The sequence below is a fragment of the Somniosus microcephalus genome, chromosome 6, assembly GCF_052327205.1.
Source record: "Somniosus microcephalus isolate GS21.2 chromosome 6, FLI_Smic_1.0, whole genome shotgun sequence".
Taxonomy (NCBI): Eukaryota; Metazoa; Chordata; class Chondrichthyes; order Squaliformes; family Somniosidae; genus Somniosus; species Somniosus microcephalus.
Genome location: NC_140992.1, coordinates 232,038,111 through 232,060,094, shown reverse-complemented (window position 1 = coordinate 232,060,094; position 21,984 = coordinate 232,038,111). Strand labels below are relative to the sequence as shown.

General features: G+C 46.3%; 1 protein-coding gene across 2 annotated transcripts in view; it reads right to left on the bottom strand.

The window, feature by feature from the left end:
* Positions 1-21,984, bottom strand: part of vstm2b (V-set and transmembrane domain containing 2B) — a 61,295-nt gene that overhangs the window by 28,772 nt on the left and 10,539 nt on the right. The window contains exon 5 of one of the 2 annotated variants that reach the window (XM_085991531.1): positions 19,312-19,341. The exons of the other annotated variant lie outside the window; for it this stretch is intronic. Coding sequence (XP_085847657.1) covers positions 19,312-19,341 — 30 coding nt within the window. The remainder of the gene's footprint in view (positions 1-19,311; positions 19,342-21,984) is intronic. 2 annotated transcript variants of the gene reach the window in all.

Genomic DNA, 21,984 nt, shown 5'->3' with positions numbered 1-21,984 from the left:
AAAATTTTAATTATTTTTTTCAACAAATTAAATTTTTGTTTAAAATATTTAATTGAATGTAATTTTAGCTCATTTTAAATATGTGATTTAAAAAAAGAATTATTCAATGTTTTAGTGTCTTTTTCGAGTGATCCCCATTCATACTTTTGATAGGTCTATGCTGAGAGACCTGTCAAAAGTGTGAAGGGGGATTCCCTTCCTTGATTGGTTCCCCATGGCCCACGTGATCCCAGGGAAGCTTCCGAACTGCCTGCATCCCTGGGCTACCTGGGCCCTGCGCGCACGCACCAGGAGAGGCCCAGGATCGAAAGTGTCGGGATCTACGGAGCCAGCAGGTAAGTTCGTAGATTTTTCCAGATCGGAGGCATCCGCACGCAGGAAGCCTCCGATCGGAAAATCCGGCCCGTTCAGTATTTCCCTAGATTATAACAGTGACCACACGTCAGACGTATTTCGTTGGCTGTGAAGCGCTTTGGGACGTGAATGGCGGAGCAGGCTCGAGGGGCCGAATGGCCTACTCCTGCTCCTATCTTCTATGTTTCTATGTTTCTATGTCCTGAGGTTGTGAAAGGCATTATAGAAATGCAAGTTGTTTTCCTTACAATGCCATTACCCACTGAACAATCAATGGAACCTCCAACCCACAAGTGCAAACTAGTGATCTTGGGATGAAATTCGACTTGGGAAGGGGCATAAAATGAGTGATATCCCATTGGTCACCCGTGACATGCCCTGCCCGATATTCAGTCCCATTGATTTCAATGGAATTGAATATCGGGTGGCGTGTCTTGGATCCCCGCCCAAATCGAATTTCACCCCCCCTTGTGTTACATTTGGATAGCAACAAAAATACTGCAGTGATCCATCCACAAAAGGTTATGCATGAAGTTTAATTACAATAGCTCAAATCTTTAAACTCCCAGTAGGCTCTACAGCATGCCTCATTCATCGATAAAAAAAACATTCCACACTGTTCGTGGATAACACGTTTAGTGAGTTGGTCACACCGCAGGGAAGGGCTGCACAGGAAGATAGGAAATGGGTGACCACCAGGAGGAGCAATAGAAGCAGGCAGGTAGTGCAGGAGACCCCTGTGACCATTCCCCTCTCAAACAGGTATGCCGCTTTGGATACTGTTGAGGGGGATGACTCACCAGGTGAAGGCAGCAGCAGCCAACTTCCTGGCACTGGGGGTGCTCCTGCTGCCCAGGAAGGGGGGAAAAAGAGTGGGAGAGCAATAGTGGTAGGGGATTCTATAGTAAGGGGAACAGATAGGCGTTTCTGTGGCCGTAGACGTGAATCCAGGATGGTTTGTTGCCTCCCTGGTGCCAGGGTCAAGGATATCACTGAGCGGCTGCAGGGCATTCTGGAGGGGGAGGGTGAACAGCCAGAGGTCGTGGTCCACATTGGTACCAACGACATAGGTAAAAAGAGGGATGAGGTCCTGCAGCAAGAATTTAGGGAGCTAGGTGAAGGATTAAAGAGCAGGACCTCAAAGGTTGTAATCTCTGGATTACTCCCGGTGCCACGTGCTAGTGAGTATAGGAATGGGAAGATAGAACAGATGAATGCGTGGCTAAAGGGATGGTGCAGGAGGGAGGGCTTTAGTTTCCTGGATCACTGGGTCTGCTTCTGGGAAAGGTGGGACTTGTACAAGTCGGACGGTTTACACCTGAACCAGAGGGGAACCAATATCCTTGCGGGGAGGTTTGCTAGCACTGCTGGGGGGGGTTTAAACCAACTTGGCAGGGGGATGGGGTACAGAGTGGAGCTATAGCAGGGGGTGATTTACAGCCAAATACAGAGAAAAAAACAAGGCAGAGCAAATATGCGAAGGCAAAAGGGAATATGGCAGGGCTGGAAGGCATTTATTTTAATGCAAGGAGTCTTGCAAATAAGGTGGACGAACTGAAGTTGTTGTTGAACACATGGGAGTACGATATTGTTGCTATCACGGAGACATGGTTGAGGGAGGGTCAGGACTGGCAGCTCAATATTCCGGGGTATAGAATCTTCAGGCGAGACAGAGGGGGGTGTAAAAGGGGAGGGGGTGTTGCAATATTAATTAAGGAGTCAATTACTGCTGTAAGGAGGGATGATCTATTAGCGGGTTCCTCTAATGAGGCCATATGGGTAGAACTTAAAAACAAAAAGGGGGCAAGCACTTTGCTGGGAGTGTACTATAGGCCCCCAAACAGTCAGGGGGAGATAGAGGAACAGATATGTAGGCAAATCTCAGAAAAGTGCGAAAATAATAGGGTAATAATAGTGGGGGATTTCAACTTCCCCAATATAAATTGGGATAGTCAGAGTGTGAAAGGCTTAGAGGGTGCAGAATTCTTAAAGTGCATCCAGGAGAGCTTTTTGAGCCAACATGTAGAAAGTTCTACAAGAGAGGGGGCGATACTGGACCTAATTCTGGGGAATGTAGCCGGGCAAGTGGTGGAAGTGTCAGTAGGAGAGCATTTTGGCGATAGTGACCATAATTCGGTGAGATTTAAGGTGGTCATGGAAAAAGACAAAGACGGCCCGGAAATAAGGGTTCTAAATTGGGGGAAGGCCGATTTTAATATGATAAGGCAGGATCTGGCCAAAGTGGACTGGGAGCAGCTACTTATAGGAAAATCCACATCAAGACAGTGGGAGACTTTCAGAAGGGAAATAGAGAGAGTACAACGCCAACATGTTCCTGTAAAGGTCAAGGGTGGGACCAACAAGCAAAGGGAACCTTGGATGACAAGGGATATACAAAAATGCATTAGAAATAAAAGGGGGGCTTTTGGCAGTTACAAAAGACTAAAGACGGAAGAAGCCCTAGAGGAGTATAAAAAGTGCAGGGGCATACTTAAAAAAGAAATTAGGAGGGCGAGGAGGGGCCATGAAATAACACTGGCGAGCAAAATAAAGGAAAATCCTAAGATGTTTTATAAGTATATTAAGGGCAAGAGGATAACCAGGGAAAGGGTTGGGCCCATTAGGGACCAAAGTGGCAATCTGTGTGTAGAGCCAGATGATGTAGGCGGGGTTTTAAATGAATTTTTTGCATCTGTGTTCACTATGGAGAGAGACGATGCAGACATAGAAATCGGGCAAGGGGACTGTGACATACTTGAACATATTAGCATCGAGAGGGAGGAGGTGCTCGCGGTTTTAGCAGGCCAAAAAGTGGATAAATCCCCAGGCCCGGACGAGATGTATCCCAGGCTGCTGTGGGAGGCAAAGGAGGAGATTGCAGGGGCTCTGACACAAATTTTCAGAACCTCTCTGACCACAGGGGATGTACCAGAGGACTGGAGAACAGCTAATGTAGTACCATTATACAAGAAGGGTAGCAGGGATAAACCAGGGAATTACAGGCCAGTGAGCCTAACATCTGTGGTAGGGAAATTATTGGAAAAAATTCTGAGGGACAAAATTAGTCTCCACTTGGAGAGGCAAGGATTAATCGGGGATAGTCAGCATGGCTTTGTCAAGGGTAAATCATGTCTGACAAATCTGATTGAATTTTTCGAGGGGGTGACTAGGGGGGTGGATGAGGGAAATGCTGTGGATGTGGTTTACATGGACTTCAGTAAAGCTTTTGACAAAGTCCCGCATAGGAGACTGGTCAAGAAGGTAAGAGCCCATGGGATCCAGGGTGCCTTGGCGCGTTGGATCCTAAACTGGCTGAGTGGCAGGAGGCAGAGGGTGATGGTCGAAGGATGCTTTTGTGACTGGAAGCCTGTGTCCAGTGGGGTACCTCAAGGATCGGTGCTGGGTCCCTTGTTGTTTGTGATCTACATAAATGATTTGGATGAGAATGTAAAAGGTATGATCAGTAAGTTCGCAGATGACACGAAAATTGGTGGGGTGGTAAATTGCGAGGAGGAAAGCCTCAGGCTACAGGACGATATAAACGGGTTGGTCAGATGGGCGGAAAAGTGGCAAATGGAATTTAACCCTGAAAAGTGCGAGGTGATGCATTTTGGACGGACAAATAAGGCAAGGGAATACACAATGAGTGGTAGGACCCTAGGAAGTACAGAGGGTCAGAGGGACCTTGGTGTACATGTACATAGATCTCTGAAGGCAGCGGAACAGGTAGATAAGGTGGTTAAAAAGGCATATGGGATACTTGCCTTCATTAGCCGAGGCATAGAATATAAGAGCAGGGAGGTTATGATGGAGCTGTACAAAACGCTGGTGAGGCCACAGCTGGAGTACTGTGTGCAGTTCTGGTCGCCTCACTATAGGAAGGATGTGATTGCTTTGGAGAGGGTGCAGAGAAGATTCACCAGGATGTTACCTGGGATGGAGCGCCTCAGCTATGAAGAAAGACTAAACAGGCTGGGGTTGTTTTCCTTGGAGCAAAGAAGGCTGAGGGGGTACCTGATTGAGGTGTACAAAATGATGAGGGGCATAGATAGGGTGGATAAAGAGGAACTTTTCCCCTTAGTAGGGGGGTCAATAACAAGGGGGCATAGATTCAGGGTAAGGGGCAGGAGATTTAGAGGGGATTTGAGGAGGAACTTTTTCACCCAGAGGGTGGTTGGAATCTGGAACTCACTGCCTGAAAGGGTGGTAGAGGCAGGAACCCTCACAACATTCAAGAAGCATTTGGATGAGCACTTGAAATGCCATTGCATACAAGGCTATGGACCAAATGCTGGAAAATGGGATTAGACAGGACAGGGATGGATGGGCGGCGCAGACACGATGGGCCGAAGGGCCTCTTTCTGTGCTGTAAAACTCTATGACTCTATGACTCTATGACTATATATTGAAATTATTTAGTGTAGGATGTTGAACATAGGCCTTTTCTCAATAAAATTGGAAAATATTACTAATTTGCCTTTTACATTTATAACATTCACCACAGTTAAGCTTCACGGTTTCACGTGATAAAGACATTTCTTTCATTTTCCTGTAATGAGAACTTCGGGTCTCCACGGGTGAGTACGCATGGGGTACTCACCCGTAGGCCCAATGGAAGTGCCGGTTTCCTGCATGCACTGCGCATGCGCGGGAAACCGGCACTTCCGTTCCCTTGAAAGAAGGGGTTCAGAGTTCGAACGCGTGTGCAGGAGAGGCTGCGCGTGCGCATCGAACTTAGTTTTTTTTTACAGGTTTTCCCGGGAGGGTAAGTCTGCAGAAGTTACACATTTAAAAAGCAGGCATAAGGCCTGCTTTTTACAAGGTAAGTGGTGAATTAATTAAAATTAAAACATTTTTTCCACAGGTTTATTATTTTTAAATACTTTAAAGCAAGGTAAGTTTATTTTTAGCCCCGTTAGAAAATAAAATTATTTTTTCAAAAATTTAAATTATTGTTTAAAATAGTTATTTCATGTAATTTATAGTTTATTTTAAAAATGTGATTTAAAAAAAAATTTATTTGAAGATTTAGTGATGTTTTGGGTCCCATAGTATTTATAAGTTTTGACAGCTCTTCCTGTCAAACTTATGAATGGAGCATTCCCTGCTCCGATTGGCTCCCCATTCCCCATGTGATCCCAGGGGACGCATCGAACTAACTGCGCCCCTGGGATACGCAAGCACTGTGCGCCGGCAGCTGGAGCAGGCCCCGGATCGGAATCCCACGGGGGCCCACAGCTCAACGGCCGGTGCGCTAGGTAAGTGCAGGTCGGAGGCGTGCACCCGTGGGAAGCCCCTGACCCGAATTTCTGGGCCAATGCTGCAGGAAATAAATATCTTCCAAATATACATTGTTTTGGGGAAAACAATCATAATACCTTTGAAAGGGTCGATCTTAATCTCCAAACAAACCTAAGTTTTAATTTGGAGTTAAAGATATGGGGGGAAAAATTCAGTATCGCTCCTTTTGGGGCGCCATTATTGGCCGTGCGCAAAGTTTAGCGCCTGGCACTAATTATCGCCTCTGACAGCAAACTTGGCTTTTATCGCCCCTGGAGGTGATTGGAGCGCTAAATCAGGCGCTTCACACCTGTCTTAAGGCGCAAAGGCCGAGGAGCAAGGCGCTACCTCAGAGCGCTGGCGAAGCAAGGAAGGGCAAATCAAAATGAACCTGCATAGTGCTGCTCAGTACCCAAAACTCCTTCACACAGCATTGAATCTCTCCAGAAGTCTCTCTCTCTTTATCTCAGAATGTGTGGTGCAAAAATGTCACCACAAAAAAAGGCAGGAAGCGGCCGCCTTTATATAGTGCTCCCCCAGTCCCTTCCTGACTGCAAAATGCTCCCCTCAACCTGTCGTTGCTAGTGGCAGGCGGTAAGGCAGGGGGCGCTACTCAATATCCGGTCCGGGGCGCTAATGGGATGTTGCACACTCGGCTGACGTCACAATCTGCCGGCGCAGGAGATCGTGGCGGTAGTGTTTAGCGCCGCCGCAAAATGTCTAGTTAATTTCGCGAGCGGCGCAAACATCGCTGCGCCCGGGCGCTAGTTGCTTTGCGCCCCATTAGCGCCTTCTTAAGGCGCTAACGGGAGGCGCAAACAACTGAATTTTTCCCCCATGGGCTTTCCTCAGGGCCAATTTTAACCCTGCTGGCTCGGAGGAAGCCGGGAGACTGGCCAGTTAAAATGGCTGCAGTGAATTAACGCCTCCAATCCCGCTGGTTGGAATTTTAACCTGCTCTTTTGAGAGAGGTGAGAGGAACACCTGCTGAAAGGTTGTGGGGGTCCTTCTTTAAATATGCAGACAAAGTCATCAGTCCCGACTGCAATTTTAACCTGAGGCCTGTGTGGGACTCCCTGGTTTCGGAGGGCCGGGTGTTTTGGCATCTACCTTAGTCCCTGGCTGTACGACTCCCACCAGGGAGTTAAAATCAGGACTCTGAGGTCAGCTTTTCATTTGTTTTCATCTGGTTAATAGCATTAATACCATATATTTTACACAGACGACTAGCTGATATCAATTTGAGAAATATGATCATTGTAGCTTTATAACCAGGAATGATGGTATTTGTGAGGACACAAATTAGCCAAACAAAACTTGCAGTTTCCCTTTCCTTAGTTTTCCTACATGTTAGTTGGATGAACAACCAATTAATAAAATCTGTAAGCAAGTGATTCCCATACCCTCTAGTTAATAAGAACCACTTCACCTCAGTTATGGCATCAAGACTTTGGCAGGGAGCATTGCGACAATCTGGGTGGGTTGTGTGCAGTTTATTATTAGTTTCTACACCAGTTCAGTTTCGTTGATCAAAGACAAGCCACTTTGTGTGAAAACAATCTTTCAGTTTATCCACAATTATGGAGAATATTCCAGCTCGTCAGTGTGAGCATTTCTTTTTTTCCTTAGTAAAGTTCAATTTCACTACAGTACAGGCTTGTGCAGTACCACAAACTGCATGAGGGCATATTGGCTCTTTTCTCTGACCAACAAAAATCCTTTCAATTCAAAGTTGCTTCATGTAAAATTATCTGATAATTCAATTTCAAGCATTAAATTTCCACTTTGCTGCGCTATTTATGTTGTTTCATTCAAATTATTGGATAACTCAAATATTTTTAGTGGAAAAGATGACTGAATTATCAAATCACTATGATTTATTTCTCTGATGTTCTTGATGATTGATACTCAAGAAAATGAGATGAATGACACCAAACACAGATATTCTTATTAAATGGGTTTGCAGCTGTTTCAGAACAAATACATCCAGGGTGGACCATTGTTCTGGGGGGAAAGTTTTCAGTTCCAGAATAGGAATCCTCACACCTAAGCATTGCCCTTTGGAAATCAAACCACTTTTAAATCCCATTCTGTGATCTGTAATACATGTCTGAAACCATCACATGTGGGGATGAAACAGTCAAGTCTGGCAATCCATTCGATGGCCCAGGTATTTTCAGGTAGGCAGGGCGGGGCAGTGGTTTAGCGGTTGGGAAGCCTGGAAGAACGTATTTTCCTCGGGTCCTGCCGAATTTAATGGCAGGACCTGATTTTCATTTTTGGAATACGTTGCCTGTTCTCAGCCAACCAGATTGAGAGGCTGTCTGGCTGTCGGGCAGGTAGGCCTTTGGCACCAGGCCACAGCTGGAGAGTGGGGAGGATGGAGGGAGAGAGCGAGGGTCGGACATCGTTGCGGGGGGTGGGGGGAAGCGAAGAGATCAGGTGATGAGGGGAGAAGTTCGCGGGGGGGGGTCATGGATAAAATTGCAGGCTGGGGAGGACATGGGAGGTGGTCCGGAGAGGAGATTGCAGGCTGGGGGGATATCAGGAGGGCATCAGCTCGTGGAGGAGGTGGGGGGATTCTGATCGCTGGGGAGGTTAACAAAGTAGCTTGGTTGGCCGGGGCGGGGGGGAAGCATTCCTGCTCCTCCCGGCCCACAAGCAGTGCTGTAAAGGAACTTACCAGTTCCATGCAGCAGTCCTTGCCTCCCTTCAGCTGCCGGGTTTCTCGAAGCCCGGGAAACCCGGCCTGCCAATGTTAAAGCTGGAACAGAGAGAAAAATCTCAGGCACGCAACCTCATTAAAATATTTAAATGAGGGACCTGCACCCTGAGAGTGGGTTGGTTGCCTGCCCCACCTCCGCTAAAATTGGAAGTGGGCGGGTTCAAAGTGAGTTGGGTTTGGGTTTCAAATTTAAAAAATTTTAACTTTCCACCCAACCCAAACCTACCCGTTTTTGGGGGTTAAAATTACCCCTGATGTGTCATCTGTAGCTAAAGATGGTGGGGTAGAGTTTCCGCTTGTATCCGCTAGTAATATTAGTGCAATCCAGGCGAAATCGTCTGAACCAGCGCAAAAGATCGGGGAATTTTAAACGTAAGTGAGTTACGTCCAAAAAAATTACATTCGTATTTTCCACAATCTTTTACGCTGATTTAAGATTCAGTTCACCCTGATAAGGCCCTGCCCACAAAACTGCCATGCCCCAGGTCGAAATTGCGAGATTCCACCGACTGCGCTGGTTTGAGAAGGCTCTTCAAATTGCACACATTTTCTTAGGAGCACAGGCACTAGTTGGCACGTTTTAAAAGTTTTTTCATATCAAAAAATATTTAATTCACTAGGAAACTGAATAATGTACACCAATGAAACTATTAAATAGTTCAGTATAGTTTTCTAAAAAATCAGGTTACTCACAGATGGAGGACTGAACACTTTTATTAAAAACTAGCTGAAGTGCCCGGCGGTGCCGAGGGTCTTTTGAGGGCATGTTGTTGGAAGAGAGAGAGAGAGCGACTGGGGGGAAGAGAGAGAGTGACGGGGGGAAGAGAGAGAGCGACTGGGGGGAAGAGAGAGAGCGACTGGGGGGAAGAGACAGAGCGACTGGGGGGAAGAGAGAGAGCGACTGGGGGGAAGGGAGTGTGGGAAAGGGGGGGAAGGGGGGAAAGGGGGGGAAGGGGGGGAAGTGGGGTGGAAAGGGGAGCGGGGAAAGGGGAGGGAGGGGGGAAGGGGAGGGAGGGGGGAAATGGGAGGGACGGGGGGAAAGGGGAGGGGGGAAGGGGAGGGAGGGGGGAAAGGGAGGGGGAAAGGGGAGGGGGGAAGGGGAGTGGGGGGAAAGGGGAGGGGGAAAGGGGAGTGGGGGGGAAAGGGGAGGGGGAGGGAAAGGGGGGGAAGGGGGGAAGGGGAAGGAGGGGGGAAGAAGGGGAGGTGGGGAAAGGGGAGAGGGGGAAGGGGAGGGGGAAAGGGGAGGGGGGAGGGGAGGGGAGAAGGGGAAAGGGGAGGGGAGGGGGGAAAGGGGAGGGGAGGGGGGAAAGGGGAGGGGAGGGGGGAGGAGGGGAGGGGAGGGGGGAAAGGGGAGGGGAGGAGGGGGGGAAAGGGGAGGGGAGGAGGGGGGGAAGGGGAGGGGAGGGGCAAAAGGGGAGGGGAGGGGGAAAGGGGAGGGGGGAAAGGGGAGGGGAGGGGGGAAGGGGAGGAGAGGGGGGGAAGGGGAGGGGAAGGGGGAAAGGGGAGGGGGGAAAGTGGAGGGGAGGGGGGAAAGGGGAGGGGGGACAGGGGGAAAGGGGGGAGGGGGAGGAAGGGGGGAGGGGGAGGAAGGGGGGAGGGAGGAAGGAGGGGAGGGGAGGGGGTCAGGGGGAGGGGGGGAGAGGGTGGAGAGGGGAGAGGGGGAGGGGGAGGAGACGGGGAGAGGGGGAGAGCGAGGGGAGGGAGAGTGAGGGGAGGGGAGGGAGAGGGAGGGGAGGGGGAGAGGGAGGGGGGAGAGGGAGGGGGGAGGGGTTAGAGGGGGGAGGGGAGGGGGTGAGGGGAGGGGGAGCAGGGGGGAGGGGAGGGAGGGGAGGGGAGGGGGAGAGGGGGGAAGGAGGGGGGGAGAAAGGGAGGGGGGGGAGCCAGCAGACCCTCTCCCCTCTGCTGGCGATGGCTCCGCTGAGCTCCGTGCCGCCCCACGCACTGACATGCCGAGCGCAGCGCCCCGGTCAGCCCGAGCCCCGCCCTCCCGAGGCCGGGCCTGAGGCGGCTTGAGATGGCCGATTGCGGCTGGCCGGGCCCGGTTGCCTTGGTAACCCTCCTCCCCTCTCCGCCTCCCGATCTCCGGGACCGGGCCTGGGCCTGAGCGGCTTGAGACGGCCGATTGCGGCTGGCAAGCCCGGTTGCCAGGGTAACCCTCTCCGCTCCCCCTCCCCTCCCGAGCCCCGCCCCCCCCCCGCTAACTTGCTCGCTTCCCTCTGGCCGCGCTCGGTGTGGAGGTGCGCGTGCGCCGTGCAGCGCGAGCGTGAATGAAGCGCGAGGAACCTGCAGTGAGCCCAGCCAGCCTTTACCAAGATGGCTGGCCGCTGGTTCGGAATCGGGCGCAGCGGGGGGGGTGGGGGGTGAGGGGTGGGAGGAGCTTCCCACAAAACAATTGCCTAGGGTCCAGCATGGCTGGCAACAGACGCCCAGGCTTCGAGGCCTACCTGCAAAAACGGGGAAAGGTAGGAAAATTAATGAGATTAGATAAAAGATTTAGAAAGTAATTAACTTTTTAAAAAAACAATATGTGTTTTAAAAGCAACTTTTTTTTTAAAGACGCAGAAAGCGGGAAAAAGAAATGAAAAGTTTGGAATCAAGATGGCGGCGACTCACCTTGGTTCAGAATGATAAGGCCCGCCCACACACGCACCGATTGGTCAACCGTCAGGTCACTGAACTGTAGGATTGGTCAATCATCACGTCACTCAACTGTAGGATGGCCCGCCCGCACACACAATGAACCCGCCCCCACTCGATGCAAATGAGCGGATAATGAGAGGAATTTTGAACGTTTTTTGGATACCGTCGGCACAATTTTTGTCTGACCGTCGGCACAATTTCTGTCTGAGCAAAAAGTAGATACGCCTACAAGAGTCCACTAATGATGAGCTTTCTTTTGATATAACATATGTGTAGGTACGCTCTATAACTTTTGATTGTATAGCCAGACAGAGAGACAGACAGAGAGACAGACAGACATATCCTTTTATATATATATAGATGCTTATTTTTGGTGATAAACCCATTTTCAGCTGTATTAATAAAACTGCACCAGGTTACCACTCTTAAAATACATCAAGGAATACTTCTTAATGAAACAAAACAATTATGTTCTATTATGTTGCCCGATTGCGCTGGTTCATGGAAGATTTTACGTTTGTGATTATGCACATTTTTATCAGAAACTTGAACTGTAACTTAACCAGTGCGATTCTGAGCACAGTTTGAGCGCAATTTCCCGATTGCGCCCAAAGCAGAGACTCTACCGGTATATGAAAGCGCCCCTTAATAATCAAAATAATCTCCATTATTTTTAATGATTTTGCTTAACGTAGCTGCTCAGCTGGAAACAACAGAACAAAATGTGAAAAATAAAAGGGTGATCAGTGAAGACTTCAGTGGGAGAGGACTCACTGAATTCCCATTGGAATGAGGCATTTTGGCAGCACCATCAAGGTGGGTGACCATCCTCAGCCTGCACAGAATTGTGCGTTGTAGCATAGCAACACAAGCAATTCTTCCTCCACGGTGGTGGTTATAAAATCTCAGCATCCCTCCCCCACCCTCTTTGTGGATTAAAACAGTTACTAGTCAAAGTCATTTTATCAGCCTTTTTTCCGTTCCTTCTTATTTGCTGAGCTTCGCTTGCTCATTGTACACTTTGGCATTTTTCTAACCATTATTGAATCTATTTTCAGCTATCCTCTATCCTTTCAATGTTGACTACTTATTTTATACAACACTCAAGAAGCTCAACACCATCCAGGACAAAGCAGCTCGCTTGATTGGCACCCCATCTGCCATCTTAAACATTCACTCCCTCCACCACCGGCGTACCATGGCTGCAGTGTGTACCATCTACAAGATGCACTGCAGCAACTCACCAAGGCTTCTTCGGCAGCACCTCCCAAACCCACGACCTCTACCACCTAGAAGGACAAGGGCAGCAGGCGCATGGGAACACCACCATCTGCATGTTCCCCTCCAAGTCACACACCATCCTGACTTGGAAGTATATCGCTGTTCCTTCATCGTCACTGGGTCAAAATCCTGGAACTCCCTCCCTAACAGCACTGTGGGAGTTCCTTCACCACATGGACTGCAGTGGTTCAAGAAGGCGGCTCACCACCACCTTCTCAAGGGCAATTAGGGATGGGCAATAAATGCTGGCCTTGCCAGCGATGCTCACATCCCATAAACGAATTAAAAAAAAACTTACATTGGTACAATTTATACCTTCTTAATAATCCCCTTAATTCCCCCCTTCTGTTTCCATTTGTGTCCTATGCCCTTCAGAATCTCTCAGCCTGCTTGTGGCTATGTTACTGGACAAGCAACCCAGAGATCGAATCCCATCAAATTGTGAAACTGACTTTAATAAATCCCGTCATTTGTGGGTTGGCACCAGGAAAAACAATGGCCATGAGAGCTGCGGATTGTTGTAAAAACCCAACCGATTCACTAATGTCCTTCAGGCAAAGGAACCTGCCAACCCTATCCGGTCTGCATGTGACTCCAGTCCCACAATATGTGGTTGATTCTAGATGCCCTCAGGGCAACTAGGGAAGGGCAATAAGTACTGTCTTGCCAGTGCCACTCACATCCCAAGAACAAATATATATAAAAAAAAGACCATCGAGCCACTTAAGTAGTGACCATCTCTGAAGCGTCTAATATTAATATAAGGACAATGAGCCTTCTTCCCCCATCAGAACCCACTGCTGGCATGAATCAGAGCTAGCATTACACTGTTATATTCAACCATTATCTCATTCCAATCTGAAGAAACACTTATTTCTTGGTTTGTTTTCTAATATTCTGGACTGGTCCAAAGAAAGCTCGCAGAATACAAGTATTTTCTTATGTTTGCTTTTAATCTAGGTGAATGTGTACAGTAAAAAAGACACTTTCCTGTATACCTAGATTAAACGGGCTTGGAGTGGGGCTAGGTCAATACTTTTGACATTTAGAAACAGAACAAATGGAAATCCTACAAAATAAGACATTTGGTCTGTCAATAATAAAGGAATGTTGTGGTTAAACCTACTTATCCAGGAATATAGGAAGCTTGGTCCTCACTGTATTTTTAATAATTGAGGTACTGAACATGTGCTCTTGGAAGTTAGTATATTTACAATGTGGCAGCAAAATCATTCCTCTTAGATTGTTCTAGCTGTGCAAATAGTATAACACTGAATATAATAGTAACAAACTATAATTGAAAGGCCTACCTCTCCCAAATGTGCAATGTTCTTTGCAGCAGGTCAATATAAAGCCATATTCTCTGTTCTCTGTTGTGACAAGGTGCCTGATTTGTTTCCTCTTGTGATATTTTATCCTTTAGCTAGATTCGTTTCTAGGTTCCACAACAACTTTACCATTACTCTAGATTCTAGTGAATGTAAAGTTAAATTCTGTTGTTAGGCTTAACAACCTCCCAGAGATGTCGGGGAATATAGGGTCTAATGAGAGGGAGGAACTGAATGAAATCAGTATTGGTAGGGAAATGGTGTTAGGGAAATTGACAGGATTGAAGGCCGATAAATCCCCAGGGCCTGATGATCTACATCCTAGGGTGCTTAAGGAAGTGGCCCTAGAAATAGTAGATGCATTGCTGGTCATCTTCCAAAATTCTATAGACTCTGGAACAGTTCCCATGGATTGGAGCGTAGCTAATGTTACCCCACTATTCAAAAAAGGTGGTAGAGAGAAAACGGGGAATTATAGACCGGTAAGCCTGACATCGGTAGTGGGGAAAATGCTAGAGTCCATTATAAAAGATGTAATAGCAGAGCACTTGGAAAACAGTGACAGGATCGGACAAAGTCAACATGAATTTACAAAAGGTAAATCGTGCTTGACTAATCTACTGGAATTTTTTGAGGATGTAACTGGTAGAATAGATAAGGGAGAACCAGTGGATGTAGTGTATTTGGACTTTCAGAAGGCTTTCGATAAGGTCCCGCATAAGAGATTAGCGTGTAAAGTTAAAGCATATGGGATTGGGGGTAAGGTACTGACTTTGATAGAGAACTGGTTGGCAGACAGGAAGCAAAGAGTTGGAATAAACGGTTCTTTTTCCGAGTGGCAGGCAGTGACTAGTGGGGTACCACAGGGATTGGTGCTAGGACCCCAGCTATTCACAATGTATCTTAATGATCTAGATGAGGGAACTAGATGTAATATCTCCAAGTTTGCAGACGACACAAAGCTGGGTGGGCGTGTGTGCTGTGAGGAGGATGCCGAGAAATTCCAGTATGATTTGGACAGGTTGGGTGATTGGGCAGATGCATGGCAGATGCAGTATAATGCAGATAAATGTGAGGTTATCCACTTTGGTGGCAAAAACAGGAAGACAGATTATTATCTGAACGGAACTGAATTGGGAAAAGGGGAAATGCAACGAGACCTGGGTGTCCTTGTGCACCAGTCGCTGAAGGTAAGCATGCAGGTGCAGCAGGCGGTTAAGAAGGCAAATGGTATGTTGGCCTTCGTAGCGAGAGGATTCAAGTACAGGAACTAGGATGTCTTGCTGCAGTTGTACAGGGCCTTGGTGAGACCACACCTTGAGTATTGTGTGCAGTTTTGTTTGCCTTATCTGAGGAAGGATGTTCTTGCCATGGAGGGAGTGCAGCGAAGATTCACCAGACTGATACCTGGGGATGGCAGGAATGACATATGAGGAGAGATTGGGTCGATTGGGCTTATACTCACTGGAGTTTAGAAGAATGAGAGGGGATCTCATTGAAACTTATAAAATTCTAACAGGACTAGACAGACTAGATGCAGGAAGGATGTTCCTGATGGCGGGGGAGTCCAGAACCAGGGGTTACATTCTAAAGATAAGGCGTAAGCCATTTAGGATAGAGATGAGGAGGAATTTCTTCACCCAGAGAGTGGTGAACCTGTGGAATTATCTACCGCAGAAGGCAGTTGAGGCCAATTCATTAAATATATTCAAGAAGGAGTTAGATATATTTCTTAAGGCTAAAGGGATCAAGGGATATGGGGAGAAAGCAGGGACAGGGTACTGAATTTGAATGATCAGCCATGATCTCATTAAATGGCAGAGCAGGCTTGAGGGGCCGAATGGTTTACTCCTGCTCCTATCTTCTATGTTTCTATGTTTATTAACCCATTAACCTAGATTTTACTGAAGAAAGTTCCATTATGTCATTATCTTATTCCTGGTTTGATAATATTACAATTGACTTTGCCTAGCTATCCTGATAGATGAAGTGAAACTGTTAATATAATTTCAAACAGGTTGATATTGTTGAAAAATCTTTTGTTATTGATATTTGTTCCTATACTTTTTCTACCCACATTCACACTATACACAAAATAATGGAACACTTCAGCATCCAGAAACCTCCATGGGCCCTGTCAATCCACTGTTGGGCCAATCCCACCAGGAGATATGCTTAAATGATATGGAAATGCTCCTTCCATGGACGACTTTCTCTTCCTCACAGAGATAACTTGTCTAGGTTTTATTGCAAATTTCAGTCACATCTCAAATACAATTTCAGATCTCCTACATGAATGTCCAAAGGTGTTTAATTTCAGCAGCAAGGAAAAAATGTATTAGGTCAGCACAACTCATGCCTGGATGATGATCAGGCTGGCATTGAGGTGAACATGAAGACTGTGCCCTAGACCATTAATCACTTTCACCATGGTGAATAATTATAGTACAATCAAGAAAAATATAAATAATTAAGTTGGTAAAGAAATACCTAAAATATTGATATCATTATGCGCAAGAGGTATTCTCTGTCTCTCCCCCTCAGGCTGCTTAAGGTATGGCCTCTTTACCAAAGGCTTATTTCCTCTACTGCTCCAAGACCTCTTTGACTGGCATTCCCTTTCCCTCCTTTCCTTTTTGCACCACCACACAGCAAAAAAATACACTGAACCTAAAAAACTAAACAAAAAACACTAACTTAGAATCATAGAATTATAGAATAGTACAGCACAGAGGAGGCCATTTGGCCCATCGAGTCTGCGCCACCTCTTTCGAAGAGGAATCCAGTTATTCCCGCTCCCTTGCTCTTTCTCCATATCCCTGCAATTTTTTCTCCTTCAAGTATTTATCCAATTTCCTTTTGAAGGTTACTATTGAGCCTGTATCCACCACACTATCAGGCATGCATTCCAAATCCTAACCACTCATTCCATGAAAAAGTTTTTCCTCATGTCGCCTCTGGTTCTTTTACCAATCACCTTAAATCTGTGCCCTCTGATTATCGACCCCTCAGCCATTGAAAACAGTTTCTCTTTATTTACTCTATCTAAACCCTTCATGATTTTAAACACTGCTATCAATTCTCCTTGTAGCCTTCTCTCCTCTAAGGAGATCAACCCTAGCTTCTCCAGTCTATCCACAAAGCTGTAATCCCTCATCCCTGGAACCATTCTAGTAAATCTCTTCTATACCCTCTCTAAAGCCTTCATGTCCTTCATAAAGTGCGGTGCCCAGAATTGGACACAATACTCCAACTGAGGCCAAACTAATGTTTTATATAGGTTTAGCATAACTGCCTGGCTTTTGTATTCTATGCCTCTATTTATAAAGCTCAGGATTCCATATGCTGCTTCGTTTACCTATCTTACCACCTTCAAAGATTTGTGCACAGCCACCCCCAGGTCTCTCTCTTCTTGCACCTCCTTTAACACTGTACCATTTAGCTTGTATTGTCTCTCCTCATTCTTCCTACCAAAATGTATTATCTCACAATTTTCTGAATTCACAAACTCTTCCACCCAGGTCCAAGTCAACAATATCTGTTCTCCTGCTAGTAAGAATTCCAACTCCCATCTAACCAACTGAGACAACTTCTGCAAAGGGTTCAGCTTTGATCATAGTGTAGAAGTTGTTAGGCATCAATACACCCTGCATAGCAAATGTGTTAGATTGCTCCCAGCCAGGATCTACAATTTAAGGGGTAAATTTTTTTCTTTTCTCAAAGTGGAAATCTCTGTGGCAGAGGTGAAGGATGAAAATTTACCCCTATATATGTTCAAAGAAGTATCAGAAAGAGAATGTCATGGACAGTACTGCAACAACATTTTATTCCCAATTGTGAGGTTGACCACAACTCACTTGTAAATTCATTAATTTTGAGGTGTTGGTTCAGCCTCAAAATAAAAAGTGTTTCACAGTTTATTGTGGCCAAAGCCACAGATATTTTCCTATACTACAACAGGGACTACAAATCAAAAGTAATTTGTTGGCTGTAAAGCGCTTTGAGATGTTCTGAGGTCATGAAAGGCGTAAGTCTTTCAAGTCTTTTATTTTGCTTTGGTGGAAAAATGATGGAATTATGGATTATGATCCCCAAAACACTAGTAACAATCCCAAAATCTCAAATAATAAAATGGAATGTGACTTCGTTATCATAAACCAGTGGCCCCAGTTAGAGGAAATAGCAATCTTTTGACTTTTATAGGCAAGCCACGAATTTTCCATTTTCACAGAAACTGGATGGAATTGCACAATGAGAAACTCACACCAGTAAATGCCAATATAAACAGAACAGAATTTGACATTCAGTCACTGTAAACCAGTGGCCCTAATTATAATATATCCTCTATTTATAAAATGTCTTTATAGGTAGCCAGGTATGATTGAAGGGAAGAACATTGGATTCCCAACTCTGAGCATCATGTGTATGAATCTCAGTACTGAGATTTAATGTTCTTAACTTACTTGTCTAGACTGAGCAATTTTTTTGAGTTTTGACAGCTCTTAATTGGACCACGAGATGGCAAGCACTGCACCATTTTATGTGGAAGAGATATGGCTATGAGGGTTCCTCCGATCTATAACGTCCTACTCTCCTGAAGATGAAGTGTGGCAATGGGGAGACAGTGGAAGAGTGCTCGAAAAGTAGACAAAGTTGAGAAAACAAAAAAAAATGACCTCTTTTGAGATGAATGCAATGTTTTAAATGTAAAAATATATAATATTTTAATGACTGAAAATGAATAGGCTTCTATAACAGTCCCAGACACAAACCCTAGAAATTCGGTTGGCTTTGCGCCCAGTTTTCGCCCAAAGAGGGCTTTTGCGCCACTTGCTAAACTTCCCCCGATATTCAGCGGTGCGGTAATGGCGGCGTTAGCCAGTAGCGCTGCGCCGCCACCGATGACATCATCGGTGTGCGCAGTGCCCCGCTACCGCCCCGCTACCGGCCCGACCGCCATATTGAGTTGCGGCCGCCTCTTCCGCGGCGGCCGCAAACAGCGACCAGAAAACAGGGCCTACCTGATGCGGTAGTGGGGCGAGTTAAGGCGGATGTGCAGCCGGACGCTTTTTCGGCGGTCGCCTGCCCGCACCTCCTTCCCCGGCCTCCTCCACCCCCCCACCCCGCGGCATTGCCGGCTGTTTTCCGGGAGCCCGGCACTTCTCCGTGGTGCCGGGCTCATTTGCCGGCACTAGCGAGCGGCGATCGCGCTGTTGCAGGCACCTCCCCCTTAAGAGAGGGAGGAAGGCCTGCAGTACCGCAGCCTGCCGCTCCACAGCGGGTGGCGCTGCGGCACTTAGCGCGCCAATATTCAGTTTCAGTGCCCCAAGCGGGGGCGCCGAAACCCTTGATTTGCGGCCGGCTTCGACTTGGGGCACTGAAACTGAATATCCGGCGGGCGCAAGTGGCTCCGCGCGCAGCGGTAATTTCTGGGCGCAAGCGAGCTGGCCGCCCCAAAGTCAATTTCTAGCCCATACAGACATGTGCATGTGCCTACATACTGATGTCCCAAAGGACTAAATTTGCTCACATCATCTTTATTGAAAATGTGAGGCTCGGTAAGTAACTTTTGGCTACACAAACACCATAACAGGGAAATAAAGGAAAAGCATGTAATGACTTTAGTTGAGGTAAACATAAAGTTTTAAACTCAGGCAATGTTATTTTCAAAGAAGTCAAACAGCCTTTTATTATTCACCTTACCTGAAGTTAGTGTCTGTGTTGGTTTCCCACCTGTATGAAAAGCAAATACATGACAATGTTTAAGCAGCTGATGTGTTCTCAGAATTGCACTGTTCCTTTTCCTCTTGAGGTTCCGGTACTCAATACCATCCATTTTGAGTACACCAATTTTGAAAAATGCAAATGCTCTTCCTTAATCTTTTTGGACAGTTTTGTCCTCATAAAGGTAGAGAATATCAGACCGGGGGTGGGGGTGGGGGATGTGCAGGAGGGTATTTATTGGAATGTTGTTATACTTTTCATATAACCAAATTAGTGTCAAGCACACAGAGGTCAGGTAGAACATTGTCAGACACAATGTAAAGCTCCATCTACTTTACACAACTATTTTCCTTAACCCTAGCCAGAAGAGAAGTCCTACTGCATCAGCACATTTCAATTTCTCGCACTGATCATCACTGTGGCCTTTTTGAGTGTGATTGCCAACTTAATGCCAATTAGTGCTGGATTATGGGCAGTTTTGTGCTGTGGGTCTATAACCTTCAGAAACTAATATTACTAAAGGCTGTTATAGTTGGCAGAGAGAGAAGGCTATCATGCCATCAGCTTCAGCTGCATTCAAACCCAGGTTCCAGGTGAAAGGACAGTGTACTAACCAAGTGTATCATTTTTGTATCAGCTACATAAAACAATCATTACATGATTTCCCGTGAAAATGGTTAATTTTAACATAAAAGCTGCTTTGGAGCTACCTCAGCCTCGAAAGGATTAGGGCGAATATTGCCTCGACAACAAGATTTTTTTTCAAAACCACAGCAAGTTCCATTTATCTGAAGATGTTTCTGCATTCGTACTTGTTTAGTTTGGATGGCACAAGTGCAGCATTTACACTGCTAAACCAGCTTCCTTATCCCGAGGGCAGAATTGTAGGGTTGGATTTTACCAGCCCTGAGGAGGCAAGTTTGGAGGCGGGGCTGCTGGGAAATTCAAAAAGAATGAGAGTGGGTCCCGAACCCACTCGCAACCCGCCTCCAACCAATCTTCCTGGGAGTTGGGTACCCGATGTGCAGGGACCCGACTCCTAGCGGCGGGAAGAGGATTATAGCCACTTAACTGCCTGTTAACAGGTAGTTAACAGGCAGTTAAGAGGCTTTTTCCCATTTTGAGCCTTCTGCTGCGGGCTTCCTGATGCCAGGGAACCCTGCCAGGGTAAGTGAGGCGTGCTGTGGGTCTGTTGTTATGTTGATGTTTGAATGACAGCTGCAGAAGTGGTGTGAAGGATGCAAAGTGACAATGGTTAGTATCAGAGGTAAGGAAATGTTATGAAAGTAATTTTTTTTGTGTTTAGATGTTTCTGCAGGTGACAAGCTGTGAAGTGTTTGTGTAGGCTCATCTCATCGGGAGAAGTGACAGATGGCTTCTGCAGTCTCAGCTGCAGCTGCCATCTGTTTTATTCTAAGGAGAGAGTAATTGGAGATCCTGGGTGCAAGGGTTCACCTTTGGACAGTGATTGTCAGTGTTTGACAGCACCTCAATGCTGTCAAACACTGTCAAATCATCTGTCAAACAAGTGTTGTGCATATGCTTTTAAGAAAACCGGCAGATGAAGCATCATCAACTGACATCATCGGACACCGGCTTTCCCTTAATTGGCCGGCAAGCCCGCAGGGCAGACTTAACAAGGCCAATCAGGGCAAAATAGCGTCTGGTCATCAAACGTCGCTGGGGGCAGGACTAGAACCCGGAAGGCAGCATTCCCGCCCCCAACTCGTCTCGGTAAGTAAAATCCAGCCCATAGACTCACAAAAATATAGGTCTATGATTCTGCTGCCAAGATAAGGGAACCGATTTGTCAATGCACACTAGAGGAACCAGAGCATGGGTCTCATGAGATCCAAACTAAACATGAATAAATGTAAAAGCACCTCAATTTACAGCATGTTTCTTTTAGTCATGTTAATCTTTATAAAAATAGCCCTCTGTATCAAAGCTCTAAGTTGCTAGTTATCTCTGAACATTTGCGAATAACATTTTGTTCTAGCAAGTAAAAGCATCACTTTAACTCCCCTGGTGACTCAGTTGGTAAATATATTATCAATGTGGAACTGAGTCATACAGCTCAGGAACATCACAGATTTGATCCTAGGCCTGTACTGATCTCAGCCAGGGTGGCAGTACAGCAGTTACAACTGGCCTCAACACCCCTGGGCTAGGAAGGAGGAAAAATCAGCAAGTTTCAATACCGAGTAACACTTGCCAGAAAAGAAGCAATTATAGGAAATCAGGTGAGGAAAGGACTGGGCTCAGCTGTGCTGACCCCTCATTGAATAGCATAGCAATTTTTCAAAGACAGAATATTCACATCTCTCACAAATCTAATGAACAGCCATCAGCTCTTACCTTTGATGACTCTACCTTTATTCCATTATCTAGCAACAATAATTAATAATCCATTTTCACCTATTGATAGGCAGCAAGTAGTTCTATAGAGTTGTGCATATTACCTTGAATTTCATTTGGTTTTGAAAGTGATCATTTTGTGGCACAATTGAACAATTGTTTTGGAGTTAATATTTACATAGATAAAATAGCAAGTCAGATATTTAAAATAATTTGAAATAAATTATAAAGCTGAGAAATGCATTCAAAATTTCAACTATTGTACAGTGTTTCAGCTATAGGAAAGTCCTGCAC